The 23527-nt window shown below is 41.1% G+C and overlaps 1 protein-coding gene across 8 annotated transcripts in view; it reads left to right on the plus strand.

Annotated features, from left to right (window-relative positions):
* The window catches only part of EVA1A (eva-1 homolog A, regulator of programmed cell death), a 49717-nt gene extending 26471 nt beyond the window's left edge, over positions 1-23246 (plus strand). For 3 of the 8 annotated variants that reach the window (XM_085018835.1, XM_085018834.1, XM_085018836.1), the window contains 2 exons: positions 3831-4002; positions 21991-23246. In XM_085018835.1, the coding sequence (XP_084874961.1) occupies positions 3957-4002; positions 21991-22364 (420 nt within the window). In that variant the 5' untranslated portion in view covers positions 3831-3956 and the 3' untranslated portion in view covers positions 22365-23246. Of the gene's footprint in view, positions 1-3411; positions 3721-3830; positions 4003-21990 lie in introns of those variants that run through there. The other 5 variants (XM_085018839.1, XM_085018840.1, XM_085018837.1 and 2 more) reach the window with 4 other exon arrangements.
* The last annotated feature ends 281 nt before the right edge of the window (positions 23247-23527 follow it).

The following is a 23527-nucleotide window of genomic DNA, read 5'->3' on the forward strand; positions in this document are numbered from 1 at the left end:
GTCTGATTTTTATTTATTTATTTTTTGTTATATTCATTAGTTTGTTGCATTTTTTAGATTCCACATATAAGTGATATCATACAGTATTTTGACTTCAATTTTAATATCACCATAATTCTGCTACCATTCCTGATAGCTGAAAATCAATATTTAATTACAAGATTCTCTAAAAAAAAGTAACTTTTAAAATTCCTTGCTGTACCTCATCCACACCTTATATTTATTGTTGCCACTGTTATTAATTTTTAAAATTGTGATGAAATAACATATAACATAAAATGTCCCATTTGAACCAGCTCGGTGACATCAAGTACAATTTATTTTGTTGTACAACTATCACCACCATCCACGTCCAGAACAACTTTCATCTTGTAAAACTGAAACTTTGTACTCTGTACACATTAAACAATAACGTCCCAGGGTTCCTGTCATGGCTCAGTGGCTAACGAATCTGACTAGGAACCATGAGGTTGTGGGTTCGATCCCTGGCCTTGCTCAGTGGGTTAAGAATCTGGCATTGCTGTGAGCTGTGGTGTGGGTCACAGACGTGGCTCGGATCTGGCATTGCTATGGCTCTGGTGTAGGCTGGCAGCTACAGGTCCGATTAGACCCCTAGCCTGGGAACCTCCATATGTCACGGGAGCGGCCCTAGAAAAGGCAAAAAGACAAAAAAATCCCCCAAACTTCCCATTCCTCTGTTCTCCCAACCCCTGACAACCATTCTGCTTTCTTTCTGTATGAATTTGACTGCTCTAGGTACTTCATATAAGTGGAACCGGATTTGTTGTTTGGTGACTGGCTTATTTCACGTAGCATAATGCCCTTAAGGTTCATCCATATTTTAGCATATGTCATAACTTTACTCCTTAAGACTGTGAGTTATATTCCATGGTGAGCATATACCACATTTTGTTTATCCATTCACCTGTGAATGGGCAGACACTTTGATTCTATCTTTAGGCCACTGTGAATAATGCTTCATCATAGTTGATGTTCGAATGTCTGTTCAACTCCCTGCTTTTAATTCTTTGGGGTATAGACCCAGAGGTGGAATTAATAGTAATTCTATTTTTAATTCTTTGGGACACTGACATACTGTTTCCCATAGTGCTTCTACAATTTTACCTTCCCACCAGCAGTATAAGTGCTTCTCTCCACAACCTCTCCATCACTTGTTATTTTCTGTTTGTTTATTTTTATAGTAGCCATCGTAATGGATGTGGGATGGTGTCTCCTTTTGTTTTTGATTTGCATTTCCTGATGATTAGTGATGTTTAGCATCTTTTCATGTGCTTGTTGTTGGCCAGTCATAAATCTTCTTTGGGGAAATATCAAGTCCTTTGCCAGGTATTTAATCAGGTTGTTTTTTGTTGTAGTTGAGTCGTAGGGGTTTTTAAAAAATGTAATCCAGATATTAACTCCTCATCAGATATATGATTTGCAAATATTTTCTCCCATTTCATGGGCTGTCTTTTCATTCTGTTGATTGTATCCTTTGAGGCCCAGAAGTTTAAGTTTTGATGTAGTCCAAATTATCTATCTTGCCTGGGCTTTTGGTACCATATCCATGAAATCATTGCCAAATCTAGAATCATGAAACTTTCCCCTTATGTTTTCTTCAACAGTTTTATAGTTTTAGCTCTTCCATTTAGGTCTTTTATCCATTTTTAGTTAATTTTTTAATATGGTATAAGGGTTCAATTTCGTTCTTTTGCATGTGGATATCCAGTTTTCTCAATACGACTGTTCTTTCCAGATTGAATAGCCTTGGCTTCCTTGTTAAAAATAGTTTAACCATATATTTAAGGTTTTATTTCTGGGCTCTCTATTTTATTCCATCTTCCACATGCCTGTCTACACTGTTTTGTTTTTTTGTTTGTTTTGTTTTTGTTTTTTGGCTGCACTTGTCACATATGGAAGTTCCTGGGCCAGGGATCAAATCCAAGCCCCAGGTGTGACCTACGCCATAGCTATGGCAATGCTGTATCCTCAGCCCACCATGCCACAGTGGGAACTCCTTGTCTGTACTGTTTTGATTATTGTAGCTTTGTAATAAGTTTTTGAATTCAAGAAGTGTGAGATTTCTAACTTTGTTTTTGTTAAGATTGTTTTGGCCATTTGGATTTCTTGATAATATATAAGAATTTTAGTATGGGTTTTTCTATTTCTAAACAAAGAATGTCCTTTGGATTTTGAGACTAATGTAGAACTTTTGCATTCTCTCTTAAACATTAGCCAGATAGGATAAGAAGGGGGAGGACATTTAGGAAAAAGGAAGAGGATTTCCAGATTTCTTTAGTTTCCCAAAATACACTAAGCTGGTATTATTGGAGCATTAGGCATCCTGTACCTCTGTGTATATGTGTAAGAATGTAGACTTGGGTAGGAGATAAATTAGGAGCTAAAATAGAGGTCAGATATTGTTAAGTGCATGTGTGTTGTATCAAGAAGTTTAATGGAGATTAGTTGAAGGGTAGAACTATGGAGTGAAGTGATCAGATTTATACTATATAAAGATAACCCTGTTGGTGAGAGTGGGTGCTAGATTGGATAGGGAAGAGGTATTGGAAGAAGCATCATGTAGGAGACTGTTGGAAAACCCCCAGAAATGAATTGATGAGACTTGCACTATGGTAGAATTAATGGAGATAAACAGGAGGAAATGGGCCTGAAACAGCTTTGTCCCACTATATACTCAAAAATATTCCAGTGACTTCACTCTCTTGCTAGTCCTAAAGTCCTCAGAACAGTCTCTGAACTCAGAGTGGTAGTTCCAACTCTTCGCCTGTGTCATCTAGTTGTCACTTTTTAAGAGCTTGAATGACTGTTGAGGGAATCTCTGTCTTCTGGCTCAGAAGGATAGGGGGCCCTCCACAGAGGCTAGCTCCTTCTCAGAGCCCCCAAGCTCCTGGCTCCTCATCCTGCCACTCTCTGGGCCTCTGGCTGCTCCAAGGACCTTGTGTTCATTTCTGTCTTACCCATGGGTTGGTCTGTCTTTCCTTGCCATGGTCTTCCCTAAGCCCATTGGAATCCACTAAAGTAAGAGTTGTCTTATCTGTTGTGACCCATGCCATCCACCTATGAAACTGCAGCTCTCTCTCTAAATGTGATCCATGTGACCCACCTGAGAACCTGTTTCTTCTGCAAGGACTGGAGCCTTCTACTTCTCTAGCTTTTCCTAACCTGACATCCCTCCTTACCCTGTGACTGACTGTGCATATGGGTTTCACTGGCCCATCACAGTCGCAGGTGGATTCGTGAAGCCTGGGGCAGGGGGTGGGCTCAAGCTCCCAAGTTCTCAGAGCTGTTTTCAAACTGGAACCACTTTGGAAGTTCTGGAATAGTCGGCTCTGACTCATTGCCAAGAATGCACACTCAGTGATAAGTGGGATGAGGCAAACTGATCAAAGTACACAAGTGCCATCAGTACAGGGGAGAGCAGAGCCAGGTGAAGAGCAGGCTGTGGCTTGGGGTTAAAATGCAGTGATTAGAGGGATGATGGACTATGCCTCAGAGGCAAACCAGGGAGAATGCAATGAAAAGTATCAAGGAAAGGTGAAGGAGAAGTGTTAAAAAGGGAATTTTGGAGAAGATGAGGAAGAAAAAGGAGAGAGGCTAGAGAAAAACAGATTTAAGGGGTCGCTGTTTCCTTGAAAGCCAAGAAGCTTGTAGAGCAAAGAGGACAAGATCCCAGATCTTTGCAGCCACCTGGCTGAGAAGGTTGGCTGGCATTTAGGGGACTAGCTTTTGATCTTGAGCCCAGGCTACCCGGAACATGGCCTCAGGAAATCACAATGTGTTCTCATCACTTACTTTGTGTTCCCAAACAGAAGAGAAGAGAGGGAGGGTGGCCAACTTGATCCAGCTGAAGCATCTCCAGGAGGCCTCCTCTGGATGTCCCATCGAGGCTGCCCTTCTGCTACAACGCGGAATTGGTGATCCCCGAGCACGTGGACATGGCTTTGCTCAGCAATATCCTAGCAGCCTATTCCTTTGTCTCAGGTAGTTGTCCAATCTTGGCTGAGCCAGGGCTGAGGTGTGGGGCTGGGCTGAGCTGTCTCCTGGGTGGGGTTTCTGGCCTTACACTCAGGAGAGAGATGCTCTGCCGTCATGACAGAGGGGCTCTGCAGGACTCAGTTTTGAGATGAAATGTCTTCTGGTTTGAGAGTTAAGCTTGACATCCTCTAATCTGGCAAATGGGGGTTCTAAGAGCTTCATCTTGGTGAAAATGTTTGGTTTCCTTTTGCGCTTAAATGAGTGAAATGAAGTAGCCTGGGGCTTCTGTCATTAAGCATTTGACTATGATGTGAAAGGTTAGAATAGAGTGCTCTCAGCCTAATTATTTCTAGGTAGTGGTTCTCAACCCCACTCAGGGCCTGTGTGTGTGTGTGTGTGTGTGTGTGTGTGTGTGTGTGTGTGTGTGTGTGTATTCTGTGTTTGAGGGGCTGTTTGAGGTGTTTGATAACCTTCTGGGAGACATTCAGACAGAAAGTGCTTGAATCTGGGAGAGTCTAATATTTGCCTCTTCCTTGGTCCAAAGTTGTTTTCTTTTAGGAAAATGACGGATTTTTTTCCTCAAGAGCATTTCCTTTTTTTTTTTTTTTTTTTTTCCTATTTTCTTTTTAGGGCCGCACTTGCAGCATATGGAGGTTCCCAGGCTAGCGACTGAACTGGAGCTGGAGCTGCCAGTCAAAGCACAGCCATAGTAACTTGGGATCTGAGCTGCGTCTGTTACTTACACCACAGCTCACGGCAACACCAGATCCTTAACCCACTAAGAAAGCCCAGGGACCAAACCTGCATTCTCATGAATACTATTTGGGTTTGTTACTTTTGAGCCACAACGGGAACTCCTCTTCAAGATCATTTCTTGAGAACAGGAGCTATTCATATAAAAGGAGTCATTTAAAAATACATGAAAATGTACCTTAATAAGGTGAAATTTTTAAACATACATGAAAATGCTCTACAATTTGATGACCAAACTGATTTTCTGTTGCTTGAGTGAGGTTTTTTTTTTTTTTTTGGTCTTTTCTAGGGCCACACCCACAGCATATGGAGGTTCCTAGGCTAGGGGTCAAATCGGGGCTGTAGCCACTGGCCTACACCACAGCTCACCACAACACTGGATCCTTAACCCAGTGAGAGAGGCGGGGGATCGAACCTGCAACCTCATGATTCCTAGTTGCATTCGTTAACCACTGAGCCACGACGGAAACTCCCTTGAGTGAGTTTTTAAGTTTCGGGTAGCTTGCTTTTGCTTTATTTTATTTTGTTCCACATCTCTGGTTGCTGTAAAAAAAAGAAAGGGCTGAGGCTCTGATTAAGTTTCTCCTGGGGGAAATGGTTTAATTTTCTAGCTCTCTAGTCAGTGTTGATATGTGGTTACCTCAGAGTTCAGATGCAAACCTGAATTTCTATTTACAATGGCAAATCCAAGCCAAGTCTGAGGGTAAAGGAAGTTCATGGCTTCTCTTTGAGAAAGCATTTTGCACGATGTGCAACCTGAGTTTAGAAAGGAGAACTTCTCAGAAACCTGGCCACTCTTGGTGGTTGGCAAGATGAAGCAGGTAGTTTTCACCTGCCTCAAGTCCAAGGTTTTCCCTTCTCAGACAGCAAAGGCTCAGGTCATCAGCCAGCTCCTCACCTCCCTAAGGAAGTTCAGTTCCTGGGGCCTCCTCACCTGGGTACCCACACATCAGAGGAGTCTCAGTTCTGCTCTTTCTTCTAGGCTACTCTGGGGAGAAAGGACATTGGAGCTAGAAAAGAGATATTTGAACCAGGTATCATGTTTTCACAAGCCATTGAATGATGATCCCCTCAACTCTATAGTGGAGACACCCCAAAATCAAGTGGGGGGAGTGACAGGGAGGGCCTGGAGTTTCCAAGGCCTCAGATGACATTTGCAAATAAGCTGTTATAAGAAAATATCTCGGGTGAGGGCAAACAGGCTACTCAGCTTTGGAGCTCTGCTCAGCACAGGAAGTACCTGGCAGCTTTCCATTTCGTTCAGCATGACCCTGAGTTGTGATCCTTGAGTGTGGTAACTCACTGAACAGCCGGGTGTTTACAGGTGTCTCATGATCTTGTTAAGGTGAAAGGGCGCATGGTCCTGTTTTTCTCCCCATTTCAACCTTTTCTTTTCCCATTCCATATTCTGGAATTAAATATTGCTTAGGATGTAGGAAGAAAATGTTTCTTTTAAGTAAATAAGGGCTGAGATAAAAGAGAATGTAAGGAAATGGAAAATAGTATGGCTAAATACAATGCATTAGATCCAGTAAATAGACTTGGTGGTTAAAAATTCATTCTGAGGAGTTCCCATCGTGGCGCAGTGGTTAACGAATCCGACTATGAACCATGAGGTTGCGGGTTCGGTCCCTGCCCTTGCTCAGTGGGTTAACGGTCCGGCGTTGCCATGAGCTGTGGTGTAGGTTGCAGACGCGGCTCGGATCCTGTGTTGCTGTGGCTCTGGCGTAGGCCGGTGGCTACGGCTCTGATTCAGCCCCTAGCCTGGGAACCTCCGTGTGCCGTGGGAGCGGCCCAAGAAATAGCAACAACAACAATAACAAAAAAGACAAAAGACAAAAAAAAAAAAAAATTCATTCTGAGTATGATGGGGGTACACTGCCTGACTATAAAGGAAATGAATTTAAAAATTTTTAATCATAAAAGTGAATATAACAGAATAATCATTCTTTTAAAAGGAGAAAATAGAGTAAATGGATGAGAAACAATAATGAAAAGTATGCTAGAAGAAAATCATAGAAAATTTCCTAATTTTGTAGCTCTCTCATATTCTCATTTAGTTGTGTCATCTTAAACTGCATAGGGGCCCCTGATCTTGCCTATTTTCTCCCAGCTTATCAGTTGCCCTCTTATCTTGCCCATGTGGTCCATCATTTCAGCAACATACTTGCTAATACACATAACTCCTTTATTCCTTTGTCTAGTTTCTGATTAAACTACCAGGCAATATCCCAACTCTAAATGAACCCTACTTTCTCCCCTTTCTCCCTCTGCACACAAGTAACCAAATGCTGTTACAACTTTGCAGATGAAAACTGTTAGAAATTCATGGTCTCCAGCCTCAGCTGAGTCTTTGTAATATTGCCTGTTCCCTCTATTTGCTTTTGGATACATCTTGTTCCCATTCTTCACAAAAGCCATTTCAAACTTTGACCATTCCAATAATTTAAAACATTTGCTTCTCAAAATGTACCCTTAGTTGGCAAATGCAAACAAAGGAAAAAGGTAGCGTTAATAAAGAAGGGTTAAAGTTTATGTATAAAGAACTCTTACAAATCGATAAAAGATAAACATCCCAAAAGAAAAGTGGACAAAGGACAAGAATCAGCAGTTTTCCAAAGAAAAACTAAAATTGATGATAAAACATAAGCAGTTCAAATTCTACCAATTAAACAAATGCAAAATGAAAACATCATTAAGGTTAACATTTTTTATTTTATATAATTCTCAAATATTTGAGTGATCATGTTTATAATTTATGTTTTGGAGGAAGGGAGGGGAGGTGAGTACTTGCATGTATGCTGATGAGGTTATAAATCGTTACAGTCTTTTTAGAAAATGATTTAGGAACAACTGTCAAATGCCTTAAAAACACATATACTGGGAGTTCCCGCTGTGGCACAGTGGGTCAAGAGTCTGGTGTTGTCTCTGAGGCAGCACAGGTTCTATCCCCAAGATTTGATTCCTGGCCCGGGAACTTCCATATACCATTTAGCCAGCCATTCCATGTCTAGGAATTTATTCTAATGAAATAATTAGGGATATAGGTTGGAATTTTACTGTGAAGTAATTTATCTCAGAACTGTTTATAATAGTAAAAGGATCATAAAAATAGAGGAACATTATGCAAAACAGAAAGATGTTTATTTTATGATGTGCTATTGAGTAAACAAAGCTTGTCACCACACAGCATATGCAGTATAATCCCATTTATGTGTGTGTTTATCATATGTATATACAACCACATTTTACTACAAATTATATCTGGATGCTGGGCCACAGCAACACCAGATCCGAGACGCCTCTGTGACCTATACCACAGCTCACGGCAGTGCCAGATCCTTAACCCACTGAGCAAGGCCAGAGATTGAACCCACAACCTCATGGTTCTTAGTTGGATTAATTTCCGCTGTGCCACGACAGGAACTCCATGTCTGTGTATTTTTAAATCTCTTTTGATTAGCTGTATTTTTAAATATTGATAATGCTTTTTAATAAGTAATGTTATTTTATTAAAATTAAGATTTTTGAAATATATATTCATACAAAATTACCACTGCCTTACTCTTTTCTGATGTCCCTGGCCTGATTATCTAAATGCTCTGAACATTACCCCTCATATGTGCCATAAGCATTTAAATTCAGTCTGGCCTGGAATGGAATAATATCCTTCTCTTTAAATATGCTCCTTTTTAAAAACTGAAGTATAGTTAATTTACAATGTTGTGTTAGTTTAACCATAACTTTGTTTTTCTCTGTCCATGAGTCTATTTCTGTTTTTTAAATAAGTTCTTTTGTGTATATTTTTTTTAGATTCTACATAGGAATAATATCATATGATGTTTGTCTTTGTCTGAATTACTTCACTTAAATATGATAGCCTCTAGGTCCATCCATGTTGCATTATTTCATTCTTTTTTTTCTTCTTTTTTGTTTTTAGGGCTGCAGGTATGGCACATGGAAGTTCCCAGGCTAGGGGTTGAATTAGAGCTACAGCTGCTGGCCAACACCATAACCACAGAAACACTGGATCTGAGCCACATCTGCACCCTACACAGCTCACAGCAATGCTGGATCCTTAACCCACTGAGCAGGGCCAGGGATCAAACGTGCATCCTCATGGATGTTAGTTGGGTTTGTTTCTGCTGAGCCACAATGGAAACTCCCATTTTTTTGTTCTTTATGGCTGAATAATATTCCTTTATTCCTTTGTGTGTGTGTGTGTGTGTGTAAAGCTGAATATATTCATCTTTATCCATTATCCATTCATCTGTTGATGGACATTCAGATTGCTTTTATGGTTTGGCTGTTGTAAATAGTGCTGCTCTGAACATTGAGGTGCATTATCTTTTCAAATTAGAGTTTTTTCTGGATATGTGCCCAGGAGTAGGATCATATGGTAACTCTAAAAAACTTAAAGTTTTTTAAGGAACCTCCAGACTGTTTTCCATAATGGCTATACCAGTTTACATTCCCGTCAAAGGTATAGGAGGGTTCCTTTTTCCCTGTACCCACTCCAGCATGTATTATTTGTAGACTTTTTGATGATAGCCATTCCAACTGATATCAGATGATACCTCATTGTAGTTTTGATTTGCTTTTCTCTAATAATTAGCTATATTGAACATCTTTTCATGAACCTGTTGGCATGAAGGATCTGTCTGTCTTTGGAGAAGTGTCAGGTTAGATCTTCTGTCCGTTTTTTTATTGGGTTATTTTTTTATATTAAGCTATATGAGCTGTTTATATATTTTGGAAATTAATCCCTTGTCTATAGCACTGTTTGCAAATTATATATATGTTCCTTCTTTTGTGTACTGTCTAGGGTGGTACACCTTACACTAGAAATGTGGTTTTTAGCCTCTGAGGCATCTTCTTTACTGTCCATCTCCCTCCCCATTTTCCCAGGATACCCTCCATGATTCACAGGTAGGTCTGACCCAGATTCTTACGGAGTCTCTGCTTTGCCCTGGGACCTGGTGCACATGAAAGGCTGTGTGCCCTTCAAGAGACGAATTTCTGTTTTCCCCAGTCCTGTGGAACTCCTGCGTACAAGCCCTGCTGGCCTTCATTGTCAAATGCTCTGGGGGCTTTTCCTCCCAATGCCAGACCCCAGGCATGGTAACCTGATGTGGGAATCAGACCTCTCACTTCTGTGGGTGAGTCTCTGTGACATAGTTATTTTCCAGCCCATAAATTGCCTACCTGGAGGGCATGGGATTGCTTATATTGTGTAAGCACTTCTCCTACTGTCTTGATGTGGCTTCTTCTTTGTCTTTTGCTGTAGGATATCTGGGTTGTTTTTTCATTTGTTTGTTTTTCTTTTCTTTTTTTTTTTTTTTTTTTTTTTTTTTTTTGCTTCTTAGGGCCGCACTTGCAACATATGGAGGTTCTCAGGCTAGGAGTCGAATTGGAGCTACAGCTGCCAGCCTACACCATAGCCACAGACATGTGGGATCTGAGCCGCATCTGCGACCTACACCACACCTCACGGCAACACAGACCATAACCTACAGAGCGAGGCTAGGGATCGAACCAGCAGCCTTGTGGTTCCTAGTCGGATTTATTTCTGCTGCACCACGACAGGAACTCCAGGATATCTGTTTTGGTATTTTGTTGATGGTTGTTCAGCAGTTGGTTGTAATTTTTTGTTTTCATGAGAGAAGGTGAGCTCCAGTCCTATGCAGTCAGATTCTTAACCCACTGTGCCACAGCAGGACTTCACACTCCTGTCTTTTGATTGAAGATTAAAGGAAAGAGGTTGTAGCAGATCTCCCCTCTTGTTTCACTGGCTAGAACTCTGTTACATGGTCATTTATAGCTGTAAGAGAGGTTGTAAAAATTAAAGAGTTCTAGCTTTTTCAACCTCTAGACTAGTGGTTCATAACCGGGTTGATTTTTGCCCTATAAAGGGATTTCGGACAATGTCTGGAGACATTTTTGATTGTAACAACAGTGGAAGAGGGCTGCTACTGGCCTCCGGGGGTGGAGAAACATACTACAATGCATAGGAAAACCCCCATGACAAAGGATTAACCTGTCCAAGCTGTCAATAGTACCAGGCTTTAGAAAACATGCTCTAGGACAAGCAAGGGAGAAGGGACTTAGGAATAGTTTGAGGTACTCCAATCTGTGTTTCTTTTTTAATGTTGCTTACCAGGGCTTTTAGTGTCTGACCTTGACTTCTCAATGTGCTGTCTCTTTTTTTTAATTTTATTGAAGTATAGTTGACTTACAATGTTGTGTTAATTTTAGGTGTATAGACAGCAATGCAAATCATTATACATATATCCATATACCTATATATCCATTCCTTTTCACATTCTTTTCCCTTATAGGTTATTGCAGAGTATTGAGTAGAGTCCCCCGTTCTATACAGTAGGTCCTTGTTACTTAATCTATTTTATATAAAATAGTGTGCATATGTTAATCCTAACTTCCTAGTTTACCACCCCCCCCCCCGCAATGTTTTCCCTTGGAGAACCATAAGTTTGGTTTCAAAATCTTTGAATCTGTTTCTGTTTTGTGAATGAATTCATTTGTATCATTTTAAAAATTAGATTCCGGAGTTCCCGTCGTGGCGCAGAGGTTAACGAATCCAACTAGGAACCATGAGGTTGAGGGTTCGGTCCCTGCCCTTGCTCAGTGGGTTAACGATCCGGCGTTGCTGTGAGCTGTGGTGTAGGTTGCAGACGCGGCTAGGATCCCGCGTTGCTGTGGCTCTGGCGTAGGCTGGTGGCTACAGCTCGAATTCAACCCCTAGCCTGGGAACCTCCATATGCCGCGGGAGCGGCCCAAGAAATAGCAACAACAACAAAAGACAAAAGACAAAAAGACAAAAAAAATAAAAATAAAAAAAAATAAAAAAAATTAGATTCCACATGTAAGTGATATCATATGATGTTTGTCATTCTCTGTCAGTCTTACTTCACTTAGTTTGATAATTTCTGGGTCCATCCATGTTGCTGCAAATGGCATGATTTCATCCTTTTTTATGGCTGAGTAATATTCCAATGTACATATGTATCACATCTTCTTTATCCATGCCTTTGTTGATGGACATTTAGGTCTTGGCAGTTGTAAATAGTGCTGCTATGAACATTGGGGTGCATATATCTTTTCAAATTATGGTTTTCTCCAGATAGATGCCCAGGAGAAGGATTGTTGGATCATATGGTAGTTCTATTTTTAGTTTTTTGAGAAACCTCCATACTGTTTTCCATAGTAGTTGAGCCAATTTATATTCCTACTAACAGTGTAGGAAGGTCCCCTTTTCTCTATAGCTTCTCTAGCATTTATTGTTTTTAAACTTTTTGATGATGCCTTTCTGACTGGTTTGAGGTGATACTTCATTGTAGTTTTGATTTGCATTTCTTTAATAATTAGTGGCATTGAGAATCTTTTAATGTGCTTTTTTCACCACCTGTCTTCTTTGGAGAAATGTCTATTTAGATTTTCTGCCCATTTTTAAATTGGGTTTTTTGCTTTTTCTGATGATGTCTCCATGCTTGTCTTTAGTTATAGTCCTCTTTGACCAAGACCTCACTTCAGTTACTCTAAACCACCTGCTGGGCCTTTTCTCATCTCTTTGCTTTTGCATAGTTATTTCCTTTTCCAAGAATTCTTCCCTTCAGTCTTGGACTGGCCTTCCTAGTCTTCAGAACTCTCTCATTCTTCTTCACACCTCACTGCCCACCCTGGCTTAGGTATCCATCCACCTAAGAATCATTCATGTCTTCTTCCCACACATATTTTGTTTCCTCTATCTCAGCACGTGGATTGGAGGAGTTAAAGGAGTTAACACTCCCCTTTTTTTAAATATTTTTTTAATTTTTAGGGCTGCACCCATGGCATGTGGAGGTTCCCAGGCTAGGGGGCTAATCTGAGCTACATCTGCTGGCCCATGCCACAGCCACAGCAACGCAGAATCTGAGCTGCATCTGCAACCTACAGCACAGCTCACGACAACGCCGGATCTTTAACCCACTGAACAAGGCCAGCGACTGAACCCACAACCTCATGGTTCCTAGTTGGATTTGTTTCTGCTGCTCCATGACAGGAACTCCAGGAGTTAACACTTCTTGTTTTAACTACTTGAAAGCAACCCTTTGGGATCATAATATAATAATTTAAAATGAGGATAGTAATTTCATTAATAATAAAAACCCCATTAATAACTTCTAAGAAGATTGTTAGGAAGATTAAATGGAAAGATTGTTATTTTTAATTAATTTTTTTTTGTCTTTTTGGGGCTGTACTCATGGCATATGGAGGTTCCCGGGCTAGGCCTCGAGTGGGAGCTGCGGCTGCCGGCCTACACCACAGCCACAGCAACTCGGGATCTGCAACCTACATCACAGCTCACAGCAATGCCAGATCCTTAACCCACTGAGAAAGGCCAGGGATAGAACCAGCGTCCTCATGGATACTAGCCGAGTTCTTTAACTGTTGAGCCACGACAGGAATATACTCTTTTGACATGAAGATTTCTAGGCTGAGTATCCATTATAAAAGCAGTAAGTGAAACAAAAAAGTAGAAGAAGTAGTGTTAAGTACAAAAAATGTTCCTTCCATCATTTTTAGTTAAAAAAAATTTTTTTTTGCAACAACCTAAGTTTTGAAAAGTAAGAAACTGTTAATGTGATCTCTGGTGCATTCACTGGGTGGAATACTATGTAGCCATTGTTAGGCACAATTGACTGGAAGACTATGGAGCAATACAGAAAGACATTTACACTGTATGAAATGCATGTCTCTGGGAAGAGGGATGGAGCACAGAGGAATTTTTTAGAGCAGTGATGATACTCTGTCTGATGGATACATGTCATTATACATTTTTTGAAACCCATAGAAGATACACCACCAAGAGTTAAGCCTAGGATAAACTATGGACTTTGAGTGATTATGTGTCTATGATGGCTTGTGTAACAAATGTAATAACTGTACCAAAATAAAAAATGTACCACTCTGGTGGAGATGTTGATAATAGAGGAAATTATTGCATGTATAGAAGTGGGAGGTATACGGGAAATCCCTGTTATCATCTTCTTCTTCTTGATTTTGCTGTGGGCCTAAAACTGCTCTAAAAAATTGTCTCAAAAACAAACAAAAAAAGTATATCCAGGGAAAAATATATAAGTTGTGTATATAACCTGACTATAACCACATGTTTATTTATATAAATACAAATATAATATTTATACAAATATATAAATATAAAAAGTATATCCAGAGAAAAAAATATAAGTTGTATATTACTATGAGCACATGTTTATTTATATATAGCACTCAGATAAATATAATAAATATGTACAGGCTTATATAAGAGAAAGAAAGAACAGAAAAAATCAGAAAAAATTCACTTCCCTGCACTTTATAGTGTGCAGTGAATATAGTTATATTCAGATTGTGAGATTTGCTTTGAGATGGTGATTTGATAGATTTTTTTTCTATCCCATACTCTCTTAATATTGTACTATCATATATAAATAATTTGTCTCTCTTTGTGTGTGTGTATATATATATCCGCATATAATAACTGAACTTTTATAAATTATATATTCATGGTTTAATTCAATAAATACTTGAGAGATAATTCCTTCCTCAAATTTCTCACAGTTGTGTGAAGATAATGGTTATATAACTAATTATAATACAGCAACATAAAGCACTGCCTAGATTGGAGGAGCTAATTACACTCATCCTCTGTTTCAGATTCAGGGAACCAGAAAAGCATCAGAAAACAGTTTCATTGTCAGCAGTAATTAAGCCAGATCAGACAACATGTCAGGGACTTCTGCTTAGCTGCCCTTGAGTCCTGGGCTATAGAACTGCAGATCTTTCCAGCTGCAGGTGAAGAAAAATGAGTAAGATGGATTAGGATGAGGTGGAATAATGAAAGGCCTCTTCTGGGGTCCTTATTGTCTGGGGGCAGGGGAGGAGGAACAGGGGAAGAGAGGGAAAGCTGAGAGAGGTGAGAGCACAGGAGTATGTATATACCAGAGCCAGCTTAGTAGGCACAGTGATTCTCCAATACTCCTTCCTTGGGAAGAAAAAGTCAGAATCCATTAAGAGACATCCTTGTGATATCTTAAAAGTTCAGAGAAGCGATTGTGCTAAATACTCCCTGCTTCTACGCAAGCCCCCTACTTCTTTTTAAAGCCTAGTTAATTTTTTTTTTCTCTTTTTACTCAAGGGATTGTAAGCTTTAGGGTCAAGAAGAAAGTCCAGGCAGGGAAAAGATTAATGGACACCAGCTGATCTGGCCTGATGTTACTGTTCTCTTCTATAGAGTCTGTTGGGCATGATCTGACCTCCAAGGGTGCAAATGAAATTAGTCCCAGGATCTCCCCATAGGGCCTCTTCCTGCCCGTGAACAATGACCCTGCAGGAAGCAAGATAGAGCAATACATCTATTTTTATTTATTAAGGGAAAACAACTAAAAATAGCCCTCCCTGCTCTGCTTCTTGGTCAATTAACTGCTATCTGGGTCTCCTCAAGACAAGGGTGAATCATTGGCTAAGTGGAAGTAACCTGGAGCAGAGAGAGAAAAAGTAACCACAATAGAGCTACACTTTTGTTTTTTGTAGAAGGATGAAGAGAAGCAACATAAATTACATCAGCTGTGAAAATTAGTCCTGAGTCACCTGCTTAGGATTCAGTGAGGGTCACCAAATTCCCTTGCCCTCTCTGGTTGCTTTTACTGGGCTTCTCTGGGAATCCACTCTGAGACTACTGTAGGCCAAAAAAAAAAAAGGATGATTTCTGATCTGAGTAGTAAGATAGGACTAGTTATGCTGGAAGGAGAATAGTGGCTTCTAAGATTCAGTTCAGTAACCATCTTCAAAGTTAACCTGTGTAATAGGCGGGGTGAGGGCAAGGACATAGACTCACAGGGAAAGGAGGGTGGGATGAGAAAGGAAAGAAGGGAGGGGAAGAGGGAGGAAAACAGGTTCAATGGATGATGGATGGAGGAATGAGGGAGGGGAGGGAGGAAGAGAAAGAGAAAAGAGAGAAGCAAGGAGAGAAGGAAGGAAGGAGGAAAGAGGGAAAAAGAGGAAGAAAATAGAGGGAGAGTGAGCTATCATTTATTGAATGTCTCTCTTTGCCAGGATCTAGGATAGTCCCGTTATGTTTGTTGTCTGTAATACCTTTACCATGATTCAACAGAGTAAGTAGTGTTGCTTTCTTTAAAAGGTAAGTCTGAGATGAGGCTTCAAATACAGGTCTGCTTGAGGGTTTTCCACCCTGGTAAAATCATGGATTCATGCATCTTTTCTAGAAAGCCTTTTCAAATTCCCATGTCTGAACTTCAGGTTTTCCATTCACCTTTGTATTTCCAGAGATCCCTTTTCATGCTTCTCGAGTTGCTTTCTCTTTGATTCTGCCAATGATACAGCCCTACTTGGCTCCTTCCTCAAGGCAAGAGCGCCCTCAATCCTCTCGGTGTTTGCTGATTGTCTGGAATAACTGTACAGAGTTCAGTTTGAGGGCTTTCCCTCCCTCTCTCCCTCTCTCCCTCCTCCGGGCTCCCCTTCCTTCCTCCTGCTATAATTGCCATAGAATGTTGTATATATTTAGGGTGACAATGTATTGAATTGATGCCTCTCATATTGCAGTATGATCACCGTCATAACATCAGCTAACACCTCTTTCATGTCCCTTTTCTATGGTGAACAATTAAGATCTAGTCTCTTAGCAACTTTGAAGTCTATAATAAAATATTGTTGTCTGTAATGACTATGCTGTGCATCACGTCTCCAGGACTTATTTATCTACTAGTTGCTAACATGTGCCTTTAAATGACATTATCCCCAGTTCCCTCCCTTCCAGCCTCTGGTAACTAGCATTCTCCCTAATGATTCAACTTTTTAAGATTCCGCATGTTACTGATATCATACATTATTTGTCTTTCTCTGACTCATTTTATTTAGCATAAAGCCCTTGAGGTCCACCCATGTTGTAAATGGCAGGATCTCCTTCTTTATTTTATGGCTGAATAATATCTTGTAATATATATCATATTTTGTTATCCATTTATTTGTTGATAGACACTTAGAGATTGTTTTCATATCTTGGTTATTGTGAGTCATGCTGTCATGAACGTGGGAAGGCAGATATTTCTTTAAGGTGGTGATTTCATCTCCTTCTGTTCCCTTGATCATCTCAGTAGATGCAGAAAAAGCGTTTGGCAACATATAACTTTAATGATAGACTCTCAACAAATTGGGTAAGGAACATACCTCAGTATAATAAAGGCAATATATGACAAGGCCCAGCTAACATCATCCTAATAGGTAAAAAAAAAAGTGAAAGTTTTTGATCACATACAAAGTCTCCACTCTTTTACTCCCCACGTTAGGTTTTTTTTTTTTTTTTGTCTTTTTAGGGCCACACCCGTAGTATATGGTGGTTCCCAGCCTAGGTGTCTAATTGGAGCTACAGCTGCTGGCCTATGCCACAGCCACAGCCATAGCCATAGCAACACCAGATCCGAGCCACGTCTGTGACCTCCACCACAGCTCACGGCAACGCCAGATCCTTAACCCACAGAGTGAGGCCAGGGATTGAACCCACAATCTCATGGTTCCTAGTTGGATTCGTTTCCCCTGCACCCTGACAGAAACTCCGATGATCTCTATCTTTTATTCAAGCAGGATGCTGCTTTTATCTCGAAGTTATCTGTCCACAGGGAACTGATTGCAGTTGCTTAGCCTGGGACCCATCTATCTCCTGCTTCATAATTTTTAACAGTTTATAGTAGTTATAATTATTTTTTAATGCTCTTTTTCTTTAACCTTTATACTGCAGTTAAGTGGTTAACACATCATCCTTTACAGAATTACATTTCTAAATCTGATAATATCCTTCTTTCTTAACCAGATCCTTAACTTCCAAGCCACCAGGGAACTCCTCAGCTAGTGTTTCTTTCAATACACTTTCTGTACCTCTCTTCTCCTTCTGGAACCTCAATTATGCTACTATTTGTATGTTTGATTGAATCCTATAGATTACGTAGGCTTTCTTCACTCTTTCATTCTCTTCTCTGTTTACCTGATTGGGTTATTTCAAAATTCCTATCTTCCTGGTTGCTGTTCTGTCTTCCATTTGACCTGCCCTGCTGCAGATTCTCTCAGTTGCATTTTTCATTTCGAATCATTTGTCAACTTAAAAAAATGCACAACCTGAAAATTGAAAATTAAGTTTTATTTAGGGCAAAATCAGAACTTAAGCCTGGGAGACAGCATCTCAGGTAGCCCTGAGAAACCACTCCGAGGAGTAAGGGGGGAGCTAGGATATGTAGGGGTTTTTGCAACAAAGGGCAGGTAGCAGGAACAGAAGTCTGGAATCACTGAATCATTCCTTAGATATGCATCTCAGCTATTGGGGCCAATATCCTGAGTTTTCACAGCCCTTGGAGGTGGCCTCATTCACAGATGACAGTGAAATGCCACTCCAAAGGGGCAGGGGAAAATAATATCAGTGTATGTGATAAAGGTGAGGGGGAGGTGCATGCAGCCGGGCATACATTTTGCAAGTTTGTTGCTGGTCTTGTGAAGGTTGCTACTGATACCGGAAAGATGTTACCGGAATCTGGGTTCTTGTTCATGGAGCCGAAGAAGGAACTTCTCGAACTCACAGGTGGCAAGCATGTAAAAGTCTTTATTACAGGAAAGCAAATAGCTCCCAGCACAGACACTAGGAGGGGAAGGAAGAGTCCACCTTCCCTAATTTTCTAAGGAGGTTTTTCTCTCTTAAAGATAGGAGTACCAAAGTGGGGTCCTGCTACCAGTCCTTCTCCCTATCGGCCTTGCCCAGCCCCTAAATTGGGCCTCATCCCCTAGGGACTTTCGAGTTAAGGGGATGAGCTATAGGTTTTATGGTCCTTTTGCTCTTCGTTCCCCTAGACTTAGAGTCGCCACTCTTTACATTCTTTTGCTAACAGTCAAATGTATAGGTCAGGGGTTAATGCCCACCTTGACGTAAAACAAATGTACTCTCAATAGTTAATCTTCCAACAAGTAAGGCCTGTTTGTCTAGATTTGTTTTTACAAATCTTAAACCATGGACATTAATCAGGGACTATATCGAAGCCCATGTTCCTACACTGACTACCTGAATTAGTATTCCGCCTCCCTACCAGTCACAAGGAGCAGACATCACCATGAAGGATTTTAGTGTTTGTCTCGATATGAGGAGATGCAAGAATTGGGAACATAAAATCTTCTCCTTAAACATAGTCTAACTCTCTGAAGACCTGTTCTTCCAGTTTTCCCAGAGCCCAGAGTGCCTCACTCCTGATTTCCATCCTGAGCTCTGCTGGGGAGGTGCTGTGGTTTGGCAGCTGAGTGGCTCGTGATTTAATCCATGTAGAAGGTGATGACAAATGCCAGTCTTCAGTTCACACGTTGAATTCTTTGGCTCCAGAATTTCTGTTTGTTTGTTTCTTTTCTTTTTTTTTTTTTTAATGGCGTCTAACTTTTTGCTAAATTTCTAATTTTGTACATACATATTCCCCCCGATTTCATTGAATTGTCTCCTGTGTTTCTTGTAGCTCTGTAGATTCTGCTTTGTAGGTTCTTGTAGAATCTGTAGATTCTGTTTTGAATCCTCAAAACAGCTATTTTGAAATCTTTATCAGCCAGATTATAAAATTTTATGCTTTTAAGCACAGTTATTGAAGGATTATTATATTTTGGTGGTGACGTGTTTTTTTTTTTTTGACTCTTACTCTTGTGTTTCAGGTACCTCCTCAAATCTTTTCTGGCTGCCTCAGATAGGGTGTACTGTTTGTTGATCCTATTCTGTCTGGGATTCTCTTTGACCGTATATTTACGTACTTGCTCTGAACTGTTGCGCCCTCTTGTGGCAGAGTTCTTAAACTTTTATGTCTTCTCGGGTTCTTAAAACTCACCTGGCTGGCTGCTGGAAACCTCTTGGTAGCACTCGCTGAGGTTTGTGTTTTCTCTCTTGCCCACAGATTCTGGTCTGTTTTTCTGATAGCACTCTTTTACCCTACTCACACATGCTGCCAACTTCTGAGTGCACGCAATAAACCACTGCAAATGAGGGGAGGTGTGAGTTTAGCACTTGGGGCATTGGGAATGCCTACCAGCTGATGGAGAGATCCTCGCCCAAGGTTCTCCCAGAAACTCTTGAGTGGGCTTCCTGCCAAAGCCTTGAGCACAGAAAGGAGGAACCTTGTCACTATAATGCCTTTTGATATTCTCTTAAAAAAATTATTGATTTATTTTTTTATGGCTGCATATGCAGCATATGGAAGTCCCCAGGCTAGGAGTTGAATTGGAGCTGCAGCTGCTGGCCTATGCCACAGCCACAGCAACGGGGGATCCAAGTCACGCCTGCGACCTACACCACAGCTCACAGCAACACCGGATCCTTAACGCACTTACTGAGCCAGGGATTCAACCCCCATCCTCATGGATACTAGGTCGGGTTCGTTACCACTGAGCCACAATAGGAACTGCCTTTCGATATTCATATCAGCCTTTCCTAATCTCCTGGTTCCCAATCATGGAAGTCCTGCTTCTAGTATGCTGAGTATTGCTGGAGAGAAATAGTTTTCTCTTGCAGCACCCAGCCCAGTTGGAGTAGCTAGGCATTCACATACACCCCTCCGTTTGGCCAGAGGAGAGGTCACTATGGGATAGTTCAGTCCCTTATTGTGTCAACTTATGGGGAGCGGCAGAGTGGAAGAAGTTCCTCTTTCCTTCTTCTCTACATCCTAACTCGTGTGTGTGTGTGTGTGTGTGTGTGTGTGTGTGTGTGTGTGTGTGTGTTTCCCCTTCTGTGGTGTGTTCTAATCACCTCCAGGGGGCTGGACTTTTACAAATTCTCTCTCCTCTGTGAGTATTTGCCCAAGTCAGCCTGGCCAGGTTTTCCCACTCCTGGCTGGGAGGTGCTGGGCAGGTTTGCTGGCTTTGCTGATTCTGAAGCCTAAAGCAAGGTCTATTACCAAATAAACAGGTGGGTGAGCCCCCCCACCCCATGCAAAAGTAATATCCCTTTATTTTTTTATTTTTACTTTAAAATTTTTTTAAATTGTAGTTGACTTACAATGTTCTGTCAATTTTTGCTGTGCAGCAAAGTGACCCAGTCATACATACATATATCTATATCTACACATTCTTTTAATCACATTATCTTCCATTGTCCTTCCATGACAAGTGATTATAGTTCCCTGTGGTATAGAGCAGGCCCTCATTGCTTATCCACTCCAAATGCAAGTTTGCCATCTACTAACCCCAAACTCCCCATCCATACCACTTCCTCCCCCCTCCCTACTGAAGTAATATCAATGAAGTATAGAATACTTAAAAATACAAACAAACAAAAGAAAATTTAAAATATGGAAAATATTCATACACTTCAAACTTCCAAGCTCACTTACATGGCTCTCAGTACAACCCAGTTCTTCGAAGGCTGTTAACCAGAGGACACTTTTAGTTCCTTGCCATGCGGCTTCTCTGTAGTATGGCTCACAGCACAGGAACTGATTATATCAGAGCAAGCAAGTGAGAAAAGAGAGAGCCACACCTCCATATGCTGTGGGTGTGGCCCTAAGGGAAAAAAAAATGGTAATTCAAGGGGTTGCAGGAAAAAATTCAGAAGCAAAGAATTTTCTAGTAGAAGCAAACTGCATCTAAGCCCAGTTACTTGCTTCTAGTAGATCCTAAATAACATATTTTTTCTTTTTCTTTTTAGGGCTGCACCTGTGGTATATGGAAGTTTCCAAGCTGAGGGTGGAATCAGAGCTGCAGCTACCAGCCTGTCACAGCCACAGCTGCACCAGATCCAAGGTGCCACTGCAACCTACGCTACAGCTTGCAGCAACTCCGGATCCTTAAGCCACTGAACGTGGCCAGGGATCAAACCTGCATCCTCATGGTTGTGAGTTGTGTTCTTAACCTGCTGAGCCACAACGGGAACACCATCATATTTTTTCTTTTTTTTTTTTTAACTTTTCATTTTGAAGTCATTTAAAAGTTAAAATTCTAAGAGTAGAAAAAGAATTCCATACACTACCCACATTTACCATTTCTTGGAAACTATATTTTGAATACATTCTGTGATTTGTCCCATGGGAAGGCAATATTTGTAACCATCAGAGCTTTGGGATCTGGTGAGAGGTTTGCTTCTGTACTGGAATCACATTTGCTCTCTGCATATATAGTTGTCACCTTTCAAAGGTTCTCTTCTTCCTCCTCCTCCTCTTCCAGAAAATCCCGAGCGAGCAGCTTTGTACTTTGTCTCTGGCGTGTGCATCGGGCTGGTCCTCACCCTGGCTGCCTTGGTGATGAGGATCTCTTGCCACACAGACTGCCGGCAGCCTCCCCAGAAGAAGTTCCTGCAGGACCGAGAAAGCAGCAGCAACAGCAGCGACAGTGAGGATGGCAGCTCGGACGCCGCCTCCGACATCTCGATCCGGAGACATCGCCGCTTCGAGAGGACTTTGAACAAGAACGTGTTCACCTCAGCGGAAGAGCTGGAGCGCGCTCAGAGGCTGGAGGAGCGGGAACGCATCATCAGGGAAATTTGGATGAATGGCCAGCCGGAAGTTCCCGGCACCAGAAGCCTGAACCGTTACTACTAGGGGCTGGGTCAGGACCCCCGCACCGCTGTTAGCCTCCTGGGAGACAAAGGGTCCCCCCAGGGAGGGTGGCCACAAAAAGCCCAACGCGGTTCTGCTATTGCTAGGGCCGCAGAGAGGAGCGGGACACCCCCATTTTCTAGCCAGAAGGATTGATTTCACCCTTTTAGACTCAATTTATGGAGACGTAGAAAAACCAAGTTGGTTCATCAACCTTTCCAGGTGCTGAAAACCCGCTCCGCTCCAACACTGTGGATGGAGATGCGAGAAATGGAATTGTGGTTTCTCTTGATTTCTGAGGCTCTCCGGCGTTTTTTCAGACTTCATTGCGATGTGTTACTTCTTTGCAAAAGGAAACATTATTATAGCCTGAGGGCTAGGAAGAGCAGGGTTAACCTAACACAGTAAATGCAATGTTCTAGATGACTCCATGCTATGGAGGTGATTTTTGATCCAGATAGCATGATCCGTGCTTATTATTTAAGGCTGATTTTTAAAACTCTTGTGTTGCAGTGGCAACCTCGTCCATTTTAACTGGCACCTCAGGGATTCAAATCCTATTTTTTATTACAGTTCCCACTTCACTCATGAAAATGAACATTGTATTATAGGAGATGTGTCAGTGAACTCGGAAAATGGCAATAACCTCAAAGGATGAAGAGTTTTATTTTAAATATAAAGAACATATTAACATGCACATTCAAAAATGCTGCACAAGAATAAAAGCTGTGTTCCCCCCCCTTTGTTATGACTAGATAATCATGATTTTAAACATTTTGTTAAAAAAAATGAATTTGGATTTCTAAGAAAAAAATGGGAATGGGAGGTGAGCAATAAAGCCCAAATTTTAGATTGGGATAAAAAATAAATATTACCTAAGATCTCTTTTGTTTCATGTCCATCTCTGTGATTATACTGACCTTAAACAGCAGCCTTTTTATATAGGTGAGTTTGGTCTTTTGTCAGGCCTTTCAAATAACTGGAGAGTTGTTGGAAATAGAGAATGGAGAGATGGCCCCTAGGGGCTTTTCATTTCCTGTATGTTTATGTTATGGTTACAGTATAGCTTAGTGTTTGTTAAGCAGATGGAGGAATAGAAGACTTACTTGAGGATAGAAATAATACGGTGGCCTCCTACGGAGAGAGGAAGATGGTATGGAAGGAAG

The sequence above is a fragment of the Sus scrofa genome, chromosome 3 (assembly GCF_054392235.1).
Source record: "Sus scrofa isolate SSC_HxYL_T2T_F1_AM1 chromosome 3, Sscrofa_HxYL_maternal_Yorkshire_Landrace_v2.0, whole genome shotgun sequence".
NCBI classification, from domain to species: Eukaryota; Metazoa; Chordata; class Mammalia; order Artiodactyla; family Suidae; genus Sus; species Sus scrofa.